We start from the raw sequence: 14,374 nt of genomic DNA, 5'->3' as shown, positions 1-14,374 counted from the left end.
CAGTTACTGATCTCCTTCTGTCCAAATCCCTAACAAAATTTGAGTCAACATAATTTAAGACTTTGCTAGAGGTATTTTTAGCTCCCTCAAACATGATACCAAGACCAACCAAGCCATTCAAATACCTGAGGATCCACTTGACAGCTTCCCAGTGACATTTCCCTGGATTTCCCATATATCTGCTAACAACTCCAACTCCAAAAGCTATATCAGGTCTGGTACAGACCATAGCATACATTATGCTCCCCACTGCATTGGAATAAGGTATTTTACCCATGTACTCAACATTTGCTTCTTCTGTGGGTTCTTGTTGCTTTGAGAGTTTAATATGTGCAGCAAGAGGTATGGAGACTGATTTTGAGCTGAGCATCCCAAATCTATCAAGAACCTTTCTGACATAATATGCTTGTGTGAGAAACAACTTTCTTTCATTTCTGGTTCTAACAATCTTCATTCCCAGAATTCTCTTTGCAGGGCCTAAGTCCTTCATCTCGAATTCTGAACTTAATTCATCTTTGAGCTGTTCTATTTCTTCTCTAAGCTTACATGCTATAAGTGTTGAGTGTTAGAAAATGCATATTTATAGAGGAGAAAACTGTCATTTTACATTTCAAGTCTTACTAACAACCCTTACTTTTATGTATTTAACCTACTTATGATTTAATTACATGTGTTTTATTTTAATTAAGTATTTTATGTATTTTAGGGGCATTATAGTCATTTCACAATAAACAAGAAATCAGATGGCAAAACGGACATCACTTTTGAACTCAGGACGGTCGAAAACCTTAGGAGGAGCATAAAAGAAAAAATGTCACTATTCACATGTACGGTACTATTCACGTGTACGGTACTGTATATGTTACTGTTCACGACACTGTTCACATAGACGGACCGATGACGTGGCATTGACTGATGAGGTGTCACGATCCTGTTGGACTAAAATTCTTATATACTGTTGATGGTGACGTGGCAGCATATCAGTGGACGAAAAATCTCGCATACGGTGCATGCATCACACAGGATTATTTTCAACCAAACCGCGTTACTGTTCATCCGGGTCAAACCACGTTACTGTTCAAAGTCGGGTCAAACCGTGTTACTGTTCATCCGCGTGGTCAAACCGTGGACTGTTGACTGATGACGTGGCGCAATCCTGAGCGTCCAAACTGTTTTTAATCCGATGGCCATGATTTACTCCATATATCTATAAAAAGGGGGCCTCTCCCCCCTAATTTGATATCTCTGAATCCATTTTTAGGATCCATTTTCTGTAATTCTCTCTCCATCTTGTATTTTCTTCATATTTTAATAAATTCCCATTTTGCCCCTAGTTCAATTATGAGTGGCTAATTTTCTTTCAAGCTTGGGTTGAAGGTGAAGTCTCAACATGTGTCATGGGCTTAATTTGGTAAATTTATTTTCTCTTCCCCTTTAGTTTTTGTGGATGTTTTGACTTCTCGTCGACAAACAATACTAATCTTGTCTAGTACCGCCTTGGTTACACCGGCTCTCTAGTATAAGGTTATTATTATTTGGCACGGTAAGCCCTTAGCACCATATTGATTAGAGCGTGGTTCATGAGGTGTGGATTCCCCCCTCATGATTTAATTGGCATTAATATGGATTATTTAGCCCATGATGCATGTTGATGCGGATCCGAATACCCAAGTACGTCATTTCAATAGAATTATCTTCAATTTATTCTCGCCATTGCAAGTCCAATTCTAGAATTTATTATCGCCATTTCAATTCCAATTTTAGGATAATTTAAATCACTTCCACCACAATTCCAACCACCCATTTACAAAATTAATTCTACATATAATTAAAATCCACCTCCTCGTGGCATCGACACTCGTCACCATTGATCTATACTACAATAGATTCGTGCGCTTGCGAGTACATTAAAATTTGCACAACAATAAGCATGTCATCCACATAAAGGAGAAGATAGATGGCATCACCAGAAGCTAATGTTCTGTGATATACACAGCTGTCATACTGACTCCTTTTGTATCCATGAGTAAGCATGAAGTCATTAAATATCAAGTACCACTGCTGTGGGGACTGCTTCAGACCATACAAGCTTCTCTTTAACAAACAAAACTTTTCTTCTGCTCCTTTCTCTATGAAACCTTCTGGCTGACTCATAAGAAACTCCTTATTTAGATTTCCATGTAAAAAGGTTGTTTTAACGTCCATCTGGTCAAGTTCTAGATCCAATGCAGTTGTGATAGCCAACAGAATCTTTATTGAGCTATGCTTAACCACTGGTGAGAACACTTCATTAAAGTCCATCACTGCCCTTTGAGTGAAACCTTTTGCCACCAATCTAGCTTTAAACCTAGGTTGTTCTGCACTAGTAGCCCCTTCCTTTAATTTGAAAACCCATTTATTACAGCCTACCAGCTTCTTATTTGCAGGTCTGTCAACTAAGATCCAGGTGTCATTCTTCTTAAAGGATGCAATTTCTTCCTTCATGGCTGCAAGCCATTTTGAGCCTCGTTTACTACTCATAGCTTCTTGGAAGCTTGTAGGTTCAGCTCTATTTACATCTTCAGCCACCATGAGGGCATATGAAATCAAGTCAGCTATACCATATTTCTTAGGCATTTTTATAACCCTTCTCTCCCTATCTTTTGCCAATTGATACCCTTCTAACTCTGCTTGTTTCTGCTCACCTTGATTTTTCATTTCAGAGGACTTCCTTTTAGCTGTAGACTCCACCTTCAACTCTGAGTTCTGTTCAACATCAGAATCAGAGGAAGAAATTTTTGTCACCACCTTGGACTCCAGAAGTGCTTCTTCATTGAAGACAACATCTCGGCTGATGAAAGCTCTTGATGGGTTTCCATCAATACTCCAAAGTTTGTAGCCTTTGATGCCCTCAAGATACCCTATAAAGTAACATTTTACTGCCCTGGGTTCTAATTTTCCTTAGGTTACATGTGCATAGGCTGGGCACTCAAAGATTTTCAAGTTGCTTATATCTGGGGGTTTACCAGACCATACTTCTTGGGGTGTTTTAAAATTTAAAGCTGATGAAGGGCTTCTGTTTACAAGATATACAGCTGTAGAGACTGCCTCAGCTTAGAAGTGTTTTGACATATTATAGCTAAACAACATGCATCTCACATTTTCTATTAGTGTTCTGTTCATTCTCTCAGCAATACCATTTTGCTGAGGTGTGTGTCTCACAGTCTTATGTCTCACAATGCCATGCTTCTTGCAGAATTCTTCAAAATCATTACTGCAAAATTCAAGGCCATTATCTATCCTTAGCCTCTTCACATTTCTTCCAACTTGATTTTCCATCAAAACTGTCCATTCTTTGAACTTTTCTAAAGCCTCACTTTTTTGTCTCAACACATAAACCCATAGTTTCCTAGAGAAGTCATCTATGAAGGTGATGAAATACCTAGCTCCACCATGGATGGAACTTGTGATGGCCTCTAAATGTCTGAATGAACATAGTCCAGAGTTTGTTTAGTTTCATGTTTCCCTGGATTGAATTTCTGCCTAGTGGCTTTACCAAAAATACACATTTCACAGAACTCAAGTTTGGAGATATTATCATGACCAAATAATCCTTGTTTTTCCAGCTCTTTCAGACCTCTCTCACTCATGTGTCCAAGCCTCATGTGCCAGAGCTTTGTCTTATCGTTTCTAACAGTAGCACTCAGCCCTATGTTTGGCACAAACCCTACTAAGACATACAGGCCATTTCTTCTGATTCTTTTGATGACAACAGCACCCTTATCTATGATCTGTATTTGACCATTTTCAGCTTTAATGCTGCATCCTAGTTGATCTAACACCCCCAAATATATTAGGTTCCTTTTAAGTTCAGGTACATTTCTAACTTGCTTAAGGTCCCTGGTTACTCCATCATACATTTTAATACTGATAGTTCCTATTCCAGTAACCTTACAAGCAAGGTTATTACCCAACAAGACCTTTCCCCCATCAATTCTTTCGAAGGTCTTAAAGAGTTCTTTACATGGGCACATATGAAATGAACACCCTGAGTCTAATATCCACTCACATGTAGGATGTTTATTAGCAGCTACAAGGACATCTGTACCTTTTGTATCTCCCTCATCCTCAGATGCAACTGCTGTCTTCCCAGTTGATTCATTTTGAAACTTCTCAAGCTTCTTTTTCTTAAAACAATCTTTAATGTAGTGTCCTTCCTTCTGAAAAAAGTAACACTTTCTTTCCTTTTTCTTCTTCTCAGCCTTGTCTTTTTTATTGTTACTCTTCTTCTCCTTGTTTCCCCTTTTATCTGGCTTTGATTTGACAGCCAAGCCTTCACCAAGATTTTGATCCTTCATCTCTGATCTCTTATTCAAATCTTTAAATTCCAGTGCATCCTTCACATCCTTCAACGTGAGTGATTGCCTTCCATACAACAAGGTATCCACAAAATGTTCATATGAATCAGGAAGTGAGCTTAGCAAGATCAAAGCTCTGTCTTCATCTTCAAGAATGATATCTACATTTTCAAGATCCAGAATCAACTTGTTGAATTCATCTACATGATCCTTGAGAGCTGTTCCAGTCTTCATCAAAAATGTATAAAGCTTCCTCTTCATATAAAGTCTCTTGGCTAAAGACTTATTCAAGAATAAGACTTCAAGTTTTGCCCATAGGGCAGAGGCATTCTTCTCTTTAGCCACTTCTCTCAGTACTTCATCTGATAAGTGCAAGATGATAGTGTTGTGAGTCTTGTTGTTTATTATCTTCATGTCTCCACCAGAACTAACTGACCCTTCTTCCTTCCCTTTCTTGGCTCTGGAATCCTCATCAGTTTCAAGAGCAGCATCAAGCCCTTGTTGAATTAGGATTGCCCTCATTTTCAGACTCCACAAATAGAAGTCACTCTCGCCATTAAATTTCTCTAGGTCGAATCTGGTTGACGCCATCTGAAGATCAGAACCAGAGAGCTTTCAAGGCTCCGATACCAGTTTGTTGTGCAAAACGCAGCCTTTAATGAATCTTCTATCAGTCAACAATCTTGGTAACCTTAACTGATTTCTTTTCGCAACTCAAGAAAGACGAATAAACCAATAAAACCAAGAAAACAGAGAAATAGAAACACAGCAAGATAATGTGGTTTGGTACCAAGGTACCTACATCCACAGCTGAAAACACCCTTAGGGCTTGAAGCTTTTATTAAAGGAATCGATTACAACTAATCTTGAGACTTCAGAGAACAAATCTCTTCTTTACAAGATTCTATAACTCTCTTTTATTCTAATCGAAATCTCTTCGTAATTACTTGCACTGACCAACTCTGCTTCTTAAATACAAAATCCAGAAGCACCAAGAACTGTTGTGACTGAATTACCCACCAAGGGACCCATACGCCAGCTCACTTAACCACGTCAGCATTACTAATATTAACAGAATATAACTAACAAATTCCACAGATATAATAGATTTTCTATTATACAAGTGAAAAATTATATAAACATAACTTCTAAATTACAGCAGTTAGTGTTTATCAAACACTTTGGTACTGAAACTTTTAATTTATAATTGTCAAACCTCAATCTCAAACACACCATAAACTGAATATGAACAAAAAGTTGGGTATGGTACCTAAGGGGCACCGTAGCTGGACCATGGTCCTACTATTAACTCATGATAATTTGTTACTTAGTAGATTATCAATTAAAAAGACTTTTAAGTATGTTATAGAAATCATGCATTATTATTTTCATGGATGTGTATTTATTGACACAGGTGGACCTTTTTTATTTTATTTATTTATTTTTATTTTTATTTTTGACTTGGGACATTAGATTGAAATGGACATGCGCATACTATATTTTAAACTTAATTAACTATGATACCTTTCAGCTACTTCGATTGAAACATTATATATGGTTAATATTATTAATAGCTACAAAAGTGTCTTTACACATTAAAAAATAAATCTAATTTTGAAAATTCATTAAAATTTGAAGGGAAAATTATCGTTAGAAGCATAAAGACATAAAGGAGAAACAAATACAAACGATAATTGAGCCAAGATAAAAACGTATTTAAAAGTCTTTTTAAACGATAATATAATCAACCAAGATAAAATTATAATCTGTAGCATTTCTTTTCAACAAGGGCATAATTTGTAATTTTCTACTATTAATTTTTTAATTTAAAGATTAAACAATCTTTCCCTCACAAGAACTTTATCAGCATTTCACAGGTCAATATCTGCATAATATGTTTTGTATATATACATTTTTTTAAGTAAAGGTATAATTGGTGTAATTGGTATCATAAAGGATTAGCATACGATAATTGTCTTTTTTTTTAATAAATGAAATAATAAAACCATAAATTGCGCCTAAAAATCTAGGATTTTGTAATTATTTAATCATAAATTATTAACCTAAAATAATTGTTGCACCAAAATATTATTTTTTTTAAAATAAATGAAATAATAAAACCATAATAAGTGGGCGGTTGCCAAGATTACAAGAAATTTCACAACACTTCTGGGGGAATAAGCTTCTCGGGCTCGGCAATTGCTTTGTAATAAATCTTGGAGATAGGCTGGTGTCGGAACTTGTGCATCATCACAAACACAAATATGCAACTTTACGAATCATTTCTTTGCATTAAATTTTAAAGTTATTATCGAACAAGCTTTTGTATGACCTATGGTAGGTAAGATCCTTAAATCAAAAACTTTTTCTCATAATAAACGAATAAAGAAGTAAAAAATTATAGAATGATAGGAATATCAAGTGCAGTCAGATCAGTTTATATAGTTCTTCTGAGCAAAGAAATTCCTGTCGGGTCGCCGCCCCATTCTTCAAACACAACCAAGAGATTTCCAGTTGGCTTTAACCATGATCTTGGAACATGATACCTGAAAAATCAATTATAACATCTTAATTATAAATGTCCAAACTGTACAAATCAACAAATATTGATAATTAAAAAAATACCATATTTGAGAGGGCTTTCCACAGCCTGATAGACATTTCTGATTATTCATAAATCCACCGTAATAACAAGGATGAGGAGAACAGTTTCCATATGCTATACTTGCAGACCAGTAGCGGCCAACACCGTGACCATTGACCCAAATCAACCCTTTTGACATTGTACGCATATCCAAGGCTAACGGGTCGTTGCCTTCTGGTGCATCGAAAGTAGTCTGTGGAGGACAAATTATTAGTTGACATTAATCTCGGAGAATGCCAAAGAGACAAACAGATGACTAAATGCTGACAAAGACAACAATAAATCAGTGCCCGTTTGTTGTGTTTGCAATTAAGTTAATAAATTGGTATTGATTTAATGTTGTTTTTGTCAGCGTTTTATCTTGTTGTTTCATCTGCATAGCACCACTCATTAATCCCAGAAGAGCAAATTGGATATGCATTGATTGAGAAATTCTTACCTTGTACCATGTCCCTGGCCAATTTTTTGCCAGTGTTGGTCCTTGTACCCATTGAACAGAGGAGTTCCCTCCAGTAAAAGGGAGACCTAAATCTTCACCTTCGAGACCAATCTGTCTCATATCATGGCATGTAAATGAGTGCATGCATAGAGTGTTAATCGATGGCCAACTTTCTATAAGCAACAAACCTTGTAAGTCCAGTTTTGCTTAGCCAAGTCTCTCGTCCCTTCATTGAGACCACTCAATGTTACTGGACCAAGAACTCCAAGATTCCATTTCTCAAACTGTGTTCCGATGTTCTGTAATTTATCAAATAATCATTTGTCATTGACACTGTTGAAAGAATAGAACAACAATGGAAATGTGAGGAAACTTACCGGTAGTCCAACAGCCACGCTTTGTAAAGAAATTTTGTTAACACCGCCTCTCAGTTTCACTTTCTTACTGAATGTTACTTGTGGAGTTTCCAGACTACCGTGGTGAAGTCCTGAGCGAAGGATAGAAATTAAAGGTGAGTCATGACCAATGAATAAATATACACACGCATACATGCATGCAGCCCTATTCTTTCACCTTGTAGTTGATCATTAACATAGACATTCAGGCCATGACCCGCGGACATTATGTTGAGAAGTGGATCTTGTCCATTATACAAAAATCCTTCACTAGGATCAATGAACACCCTGTGCAGTAAACAGAAATTCATTGTAAGCGAGATCACAGAAAGAACTTTGAATTTTCAGAAATTAAGCAAAAGCCAGTGGTGATGAATATATAAAAGTTTACTCACTCTGTCGTGTACCACAAGTAATCTGTAGTATCTCTGGTGAGAAATAGATGTTCTGTTAGCCCATATTTCACAAATGTTTTACTACTATCAGAAGAGGATGTTCCTTCACTGTATGATTCCCAATTCTGAAGTGCACCTTGGAAAGGAATCATCTTCTTTTCGGTTTTTCTGGCAGTTACCTGTCCGGATTTCAAATTCATTGTCAATACACACACACACATATGTATCTATCAAAAGAAATGAGAACTAATTGCAAGATGGTGAAGTGTCATCTGCTTACTATAGCAGAGTTGTAAACCGCAGTTCTGCAGTCAGGGAGAACGCTGATGGACCAAGGCGGCAATTCATATTGCAAATTCCAAAATGTCAAGTTTACTGGGAGATTTGGATCATGGTTCGAAAGGAATGCAACACAACCCCCAGTCGGTGGATTGAATACGCGAGCCTGGGGAAAATAACTAGTGTTCAACAAAGAGGAAACTGTCTCTATCCAGTAATCCTGTGTGAGATTTGCTCAAAACCTTACCTCTTGATGTGGCCCAAGAGGAATCACCGTGGGTTCTGAATTAAGTATAGTCGGTTCGCATGTTTTGATGACCTTATGCAATTCACTTAAGTGTCCCCATTTTGGTTCACTGGGTAGTCCTGTTATTAAATGAAAACCCCAAATCATTATGGTTTAATCAGCACTATAAATCTCATTCTACAGAACTGAAAGTGAAGATTGCGAAGCCAATCATGTGTGCTTACCATATTCATCTATAACACCGTCATAATCATAACTGGTAGCAACAAAGGCACCATTTGTCCGGTCAAAATTAGTTCCTCCGTGGTACTGTATGAGAAAAGACAAAAAAAAAATAAGGATAAGATAATCAATATAACTATAAAATTTACTCATAAAGAGTACAAGTGGGGATGATTGTACCATGTAATAATTATTCATTGAACCACCAGTCTGTATGAACTTTAAGACTGAATATGCCAAGTCTTCGTGCGGTCTATACAGAGGCGGTGTACCAAACTGTTGAACCCTTAGAAGTTAAACAAGCAAAGGGCAAAATGTATGATTACTTGAGGAAAGAGCAAAGCCTTGTCTTACAAATTTTTTTCGGGAAAAAAAAAAAAAAAACACAGTGGCATCATTTACTATGTTTGAGGATTACCAGGCAGTCCAGTTTTCTGTCCACATTTTTGGCTTATAATCCTTGTTCGGAGAAAACCAATCACAGTAGAAATCATTGCAAGTGTCTATCTGTCAAATGAAAATTTATTCAGGAAAGATATCCAGAATCATTCTAAAATATCAATAGCACAATCTCATTTGCTTACAATTGGATCAGGAGCATTAGCTTGTTTGCACATAATCCATGGGACAGTAATGTTGAGACCTATAGCCATATGAGCTGCCCATTGTCCGTAAACTCTAGCACGATCTCCAAGGTTCCATTCAACCAATTCAAACTCATTCTCTATCTGCAATTAAACACAATGGAAAAAAAAAAGAGAAAGAAAAAAGACTAAGATACTTCTTTTTAAAATATAAGCCAAAAATTATTGTTAATTATAGTCCATTATCCACCTGTGACAGAATGATTGGACCTCCCTGAGTTTCAAACAATTTTTCTGCCTTCAACATGTCGACTATCTTTGTCACCCATTTTTGCATTTCAAGCTTCATTGCCATTCAATTGCAAATCAAGTTAAGCAAGAAAAAGAGATTAAGCAAAAAGATGATAAAATATAATGGGATTCCAATTATCTAACCTCGAAAGGTTGATTGTCTATTCGAAATTCCATTCCAGGAATGAATTTCAACCAAGCAGGAAATGCACTGAAGAGCAGTAACGCAGAAAAAGGAAATAATTATGTTAAAAAGAAGACCGTTTATGTACGGAAATACAAAGCAATCCCATAAAAATAAATATAAATTGGTATCAATATTGTTACCCAAAATTCCATTCAGCACAAGCATAGGGACCAATCCTGAGCGTAACATAGAGACCAGCTTGTTGCGCCAGCTTGATGAACCGAACAAGATCATATCTGCCCTCAAAATAAAACTGAACAAAAAATTTAAAAAATAAAAAATTGAAAAGGATTATAAGTTTAAACACTCATAAATTTAATTAAAAAAGAACAAGAAGAAGATAAAAATGGTGGATGTATTACCTTTCCACGAGTAGGCTCATGTCCATTCCAGAAGACATAAGTGTCTACGATATCCAAACCTCCATCTTTGGCTTTCTTTAACAGATCAGGCCACATCTGCAACAAAAAATGTACCACAGCAAATGAAAAAAAAAATCAAAAAGAAAAAAGACATCAACATTCTAGTTTGACGCAATGGTCACGAAATGGAGGTCGCGGATATCTCTTGTTTTCAGAAATAGTTACTAGACTTTTTCTTGCAATGGGGTAGCTAAAAAATCAAACTAAGGGGAGCAAAGTTTATGACCGACATAAAATGAAGAAAACATATAAATTCAAAATTTTACGATTATATATGTATTTGTGATTTTTAAAATAAACTTTGAACTTGAATTTTTTAATACATTTTGAAGTTAAATTTAACGTTTTTAATTAGTCCAGTGGAGGTAAATTTGTAATGTAACAAATTAAAAAGAAAATGTCTTCTGGGAATTTTGGACCGAGTGGTCCTTAGTGCACCACTGTTTTTTTTTTTTGCCTGTGATAAACAAAGTACAAATCTTCTTTTGTGTTTAGAAATTATCTTGCGGACTCTAAAGATTGTCGAAAAAATTTACGTGACAATTCCACCCAACTACGTGCTGTGATTTTCCCAAACTCAAACAAAGAAATTAAATGGACAGAATGAGGAGGCACGGTGACAATGGCAATAATGGCAATACCTCAGGAGTGCTTCTAGGATAATGAATGGAGCCAGAGAAGAGAATCCTTCTCTGGCCATTAATAATAAGACCTTTTCTGTCATATGTGACGGTGGATTTGACGGAACAAATTTCCCACGAGGAAATAAACAACAACAGCAATGAGAAGACCTTGGCTGCTGCTGGGCTCAACATTTTCCTGTACATGTAATTAATCCTATTATGATATTTTCTGAAGATAAGATTTAGAAATGAAAAAAGAGCAAATGCAAACGAAGATACAACAATTAGTACGTACAATTTTTGTCACCTGTGTGTTTTACAGGTGACAAAATTGTTTGGCGGGAAGATATATATGTAAAGCCAATGGTGAGTTTTTTTGCAATTAGTTCCCTCAAATTCTTGGGTTTCCAATTCCTACGCATTTATAAAAGATATCCCCATCAATTTCTCTGACAAAAAACTGACAGCCTCACGTAATATTTTTTTTTTTTTAGCATTCAAGACGTTTTTAGACTAACTGGCTTCTTTTGTTGATGACCAAACACTACAACAAGGATTTTGCTATTTTCAGCACACAAGTTTTAGATTTAAAAAAAAAAAAAACCTGAAAATTTGCTTCTTTTTTTTTTGAATAAAATACAAGAGACAGATATTACAAATGTGTGAGTGTAGGATTAATTTATGGTACTAAAAAAAGTTAAATTTAAAATGGAAACTATCAAACTAATAATACTTTGTTGACTTTATCAATATTTCGTTCATTCTGTTGGTATTATGCAATCACGTTAATCAAGATTTCCATTTAAAATAGGGAAATTATCATTCATATACCCTATATTTGCTCTGTTATCAAAAATACTACAACACTTTGAGGGTGTATCAATCGTCCACCCTTAGTTGACAAAATGTATCAGCCGACCACCAAACCGTTAGTTTCCGTTTGAAAGTTAACGGAGTTACAGTGAATTGACGATTTTACCCTTGAAAATTATCACTTGTATACCCTTAAATTCTCTTTTTATCACTTGTATACCCTTAAATTATCACTTGTATCATATGAAAAGACCAAATTACCCTTATGACGTCATCATACTTAAACGGCAACTAACGGTTTAGTGGTCAGCTGATACATTTTGTCAACTTAGGGTGGACGATTGATACACCTTCAAAGTGTTGTAGTATTTTTGATAATGGAGTAAACTAAGGGTATACAAATGATAATTTCCCTTTAAAATATTAATTTCCTATGTTGAAAAGAAGAGAGGGCTGGCAAAAAGTCATGTAATTGGCTCATTTTATAAGAAATTTGGGAGTGTGATTATTTGTGTAATTTTAAAAAAAAAAGTTTGCTCATTTCCGTAAATTTCTCAAAGTTTTAAAGATTTCAATCTTGATGTCCTCATAACATAGAGAGGAATTTATGTAGACCAATCTTATCTTACAACCAGCCACTAAGGTTCTGCCAAATGATAGAGTAAATGGGTTCTTACTGCGGCACCACCCACTAGTTATTATGTTAAATTATAATGGATCCCAACGTGAGACCCACTTATGTTGTGTTTACTTGTTGGAGTGGGAGTGAGGAATGTGGATTCCTCCCACTCCAGCGTTTACTTACTTAAAATGAGGAGGGATTGGGAGTCCCACTCCGTGGGCCCCACCCATTTTTGGAGTGGGGAGTGGGAGTGGGACTCCCATTGGGGGAGGTGGGAGTGGAAATCCACTCCCACCTCTCCCATTTCTACCTTTTTTAATTTTATTTTATGTTTTATAATTAATAAAATAAAATAAATAATATTATATTTATTTGAATAATAATATTATATTTATTTAAATAATAATATTATATTTAACTAAATAATAATTTACATTGATTCTAAGTTAAAATTATTTTAAAATAATATTATTATATTAATAGAGAATTAATAAATACAATATTATTATATTTATTTTAAAAATAATTGTACTATATTTATTTAATATTAATAATAATAAATACTTTATTCTAAGAAAATATTAATTTTGTACTAAATAATATTATATTATTATTTTATATAATAATAAACTTAATATAATAAAATAAAATAACATTTCATTTTATATTAAAATTACAATTAATAATTTATTGTTCATAATTAAGAATATTAATAATTATAATAAATTTACAAATATAATAAAATAAATATTATTCATTAAATATATTTTTTATTAGTTTTGTAATTAAAAACTATAATTCTTTAAATAAGGATAAAATTGTAATTTGAAACTATTTACTCCTAATCCAAGACAAAGTAAACACATAAATTGGATTCTGATCTTCATTCCATACTTCCATTCCAGTGTAAGTAAACAACCTACTCTCACTCCCAATCCTAGGATTTCCACTCCCCAGGATTCCCAATCCAATCCAATCCAAAAAGTAAACGCTACCTTAGAGTCTCACTATAAGATGCAATGGTTTGCCGAGTAAACGAGCCTTAATGGGTGGCCCTAGGGATGGCAAAATAACCCGGACCCGGCCCGGACCCGGCCCGGACCCGGACGAACCCGGATAATCCGGGCCGGGTTGAACCCGCACCGGAATATAAAAAAATCCGGGTCCGGAATAAATTTTAATAACCCGGATATATCCGGGTCCGGGTCCGGGTTTAGGTTAACCCGGACATCCGGAACCCGGACCCGGGTATTTAATTTTAATATTATTTTTTTAATTAATTTTATTGATTAATCTAAATGTGTTATTGTTTAGAAATGTATTAATTTTTTATTTTTAGAATTTTAGAAATTAATATTGATTCATTGATCCGGGTTCAAAACCCGGAATCCGGAAACCCGGATTTTTCCGGGTTGAACCCGGACCCGGACCCGGGTGAAAAAATCCGGGTTAAAATCCGGATCCGGGAAAAGAAAATAGTATCCGGGTCCGGATCCGGAAAGGCTAAACCCGGACCCGGACCCGGATTTTGCCATCCCTAGGTGGCCCTAATACTCGTGCTGAGGTGATAAAACCAACCTCTAAAAAATTTTCTCCCAACCATGATCAATGGGCCACAAGTAGGAAAGGGATTATGACATAGGAATTTTACACACTAGATAACATTTATAGTTGGTACAGTGATAGTAATAATTTCATTTTAATTTTAAATGATAATTAACTCAAGAGTGATCAGTTTTAAGTATAGAATCCAGCAGAAACTTCATCACAGCAAGTGCATTGGAAGATTGATGGAAGCAGAACACTAGTTAATCCTACATACTGTTATCTTTTGAATAATTCAGATGAAACATCACTCTTTTTTTCTTTCTTTT

General features: G+C 35.4%; 1 protein-coding gene across 1 annotated transcript; it reads right to left on the bottom strand.

The window, feature by feature from the left end:
* Positions 1-6,614: 6,614 nt before the first annotated feature.
* On the bottom strand, positions 6,615-11,496 carry LOC102626394 (beta-galactosidase-like). Its single transcript, XM_052439670.1, has 18 exons — positions 11,084-11,496; positions 10,383-10,478; positions 10,161-10,273; positions 9,978-10,044; positions 9,793-9,885; positions 9,543-9,686; positions 9,377-9,465; positions 9,139-9,244; positions 8,961-9,045; positions 8,737-8,855; positions 8,491-8,655; positions 8,211-8,389; positions 7,994-8,103; positions 7,798-7,907; positions 7,609-7,719; positions 7,421-7,531; positions 6,963-7,174; positions 6,615-6,883 (listed from the first exon to the last, which is right to left on the bottom strand). The coding sequence occupies exons 1-18, from the start codon at positions 11,267-11,269 to the stop codon at positions 6,775-6,777; spliced, it is 2,205 nt and encodes a 734-aa protein (XP_052295630.1). The 5' UTR covers positions 11,270-11,496; the 3' UTR covers positions 6,615-6,774.
* Between the last annotated feature and the right edge of the window lie 2,878 nt (positions 11,497-14,374).

Source organism: Citrus sinensis, chromosome 1, assembly GCF_022201045.2.
Source record: "Citrus sinensis cultivar Valencia sweet orange chromosome 1, DVS_A1.0, whole genome shotgun sequence".
Classification (NCBI taxonomy): Eukaryota; Viridiplantae; Streptophyta; class Magnoliopsida; order Sapindales; family Rutaceae; genus Citrus; species Citrus sinensis.
This window is presented reverse-complemented; position numbering and strand designations above follow the sequence as displayed.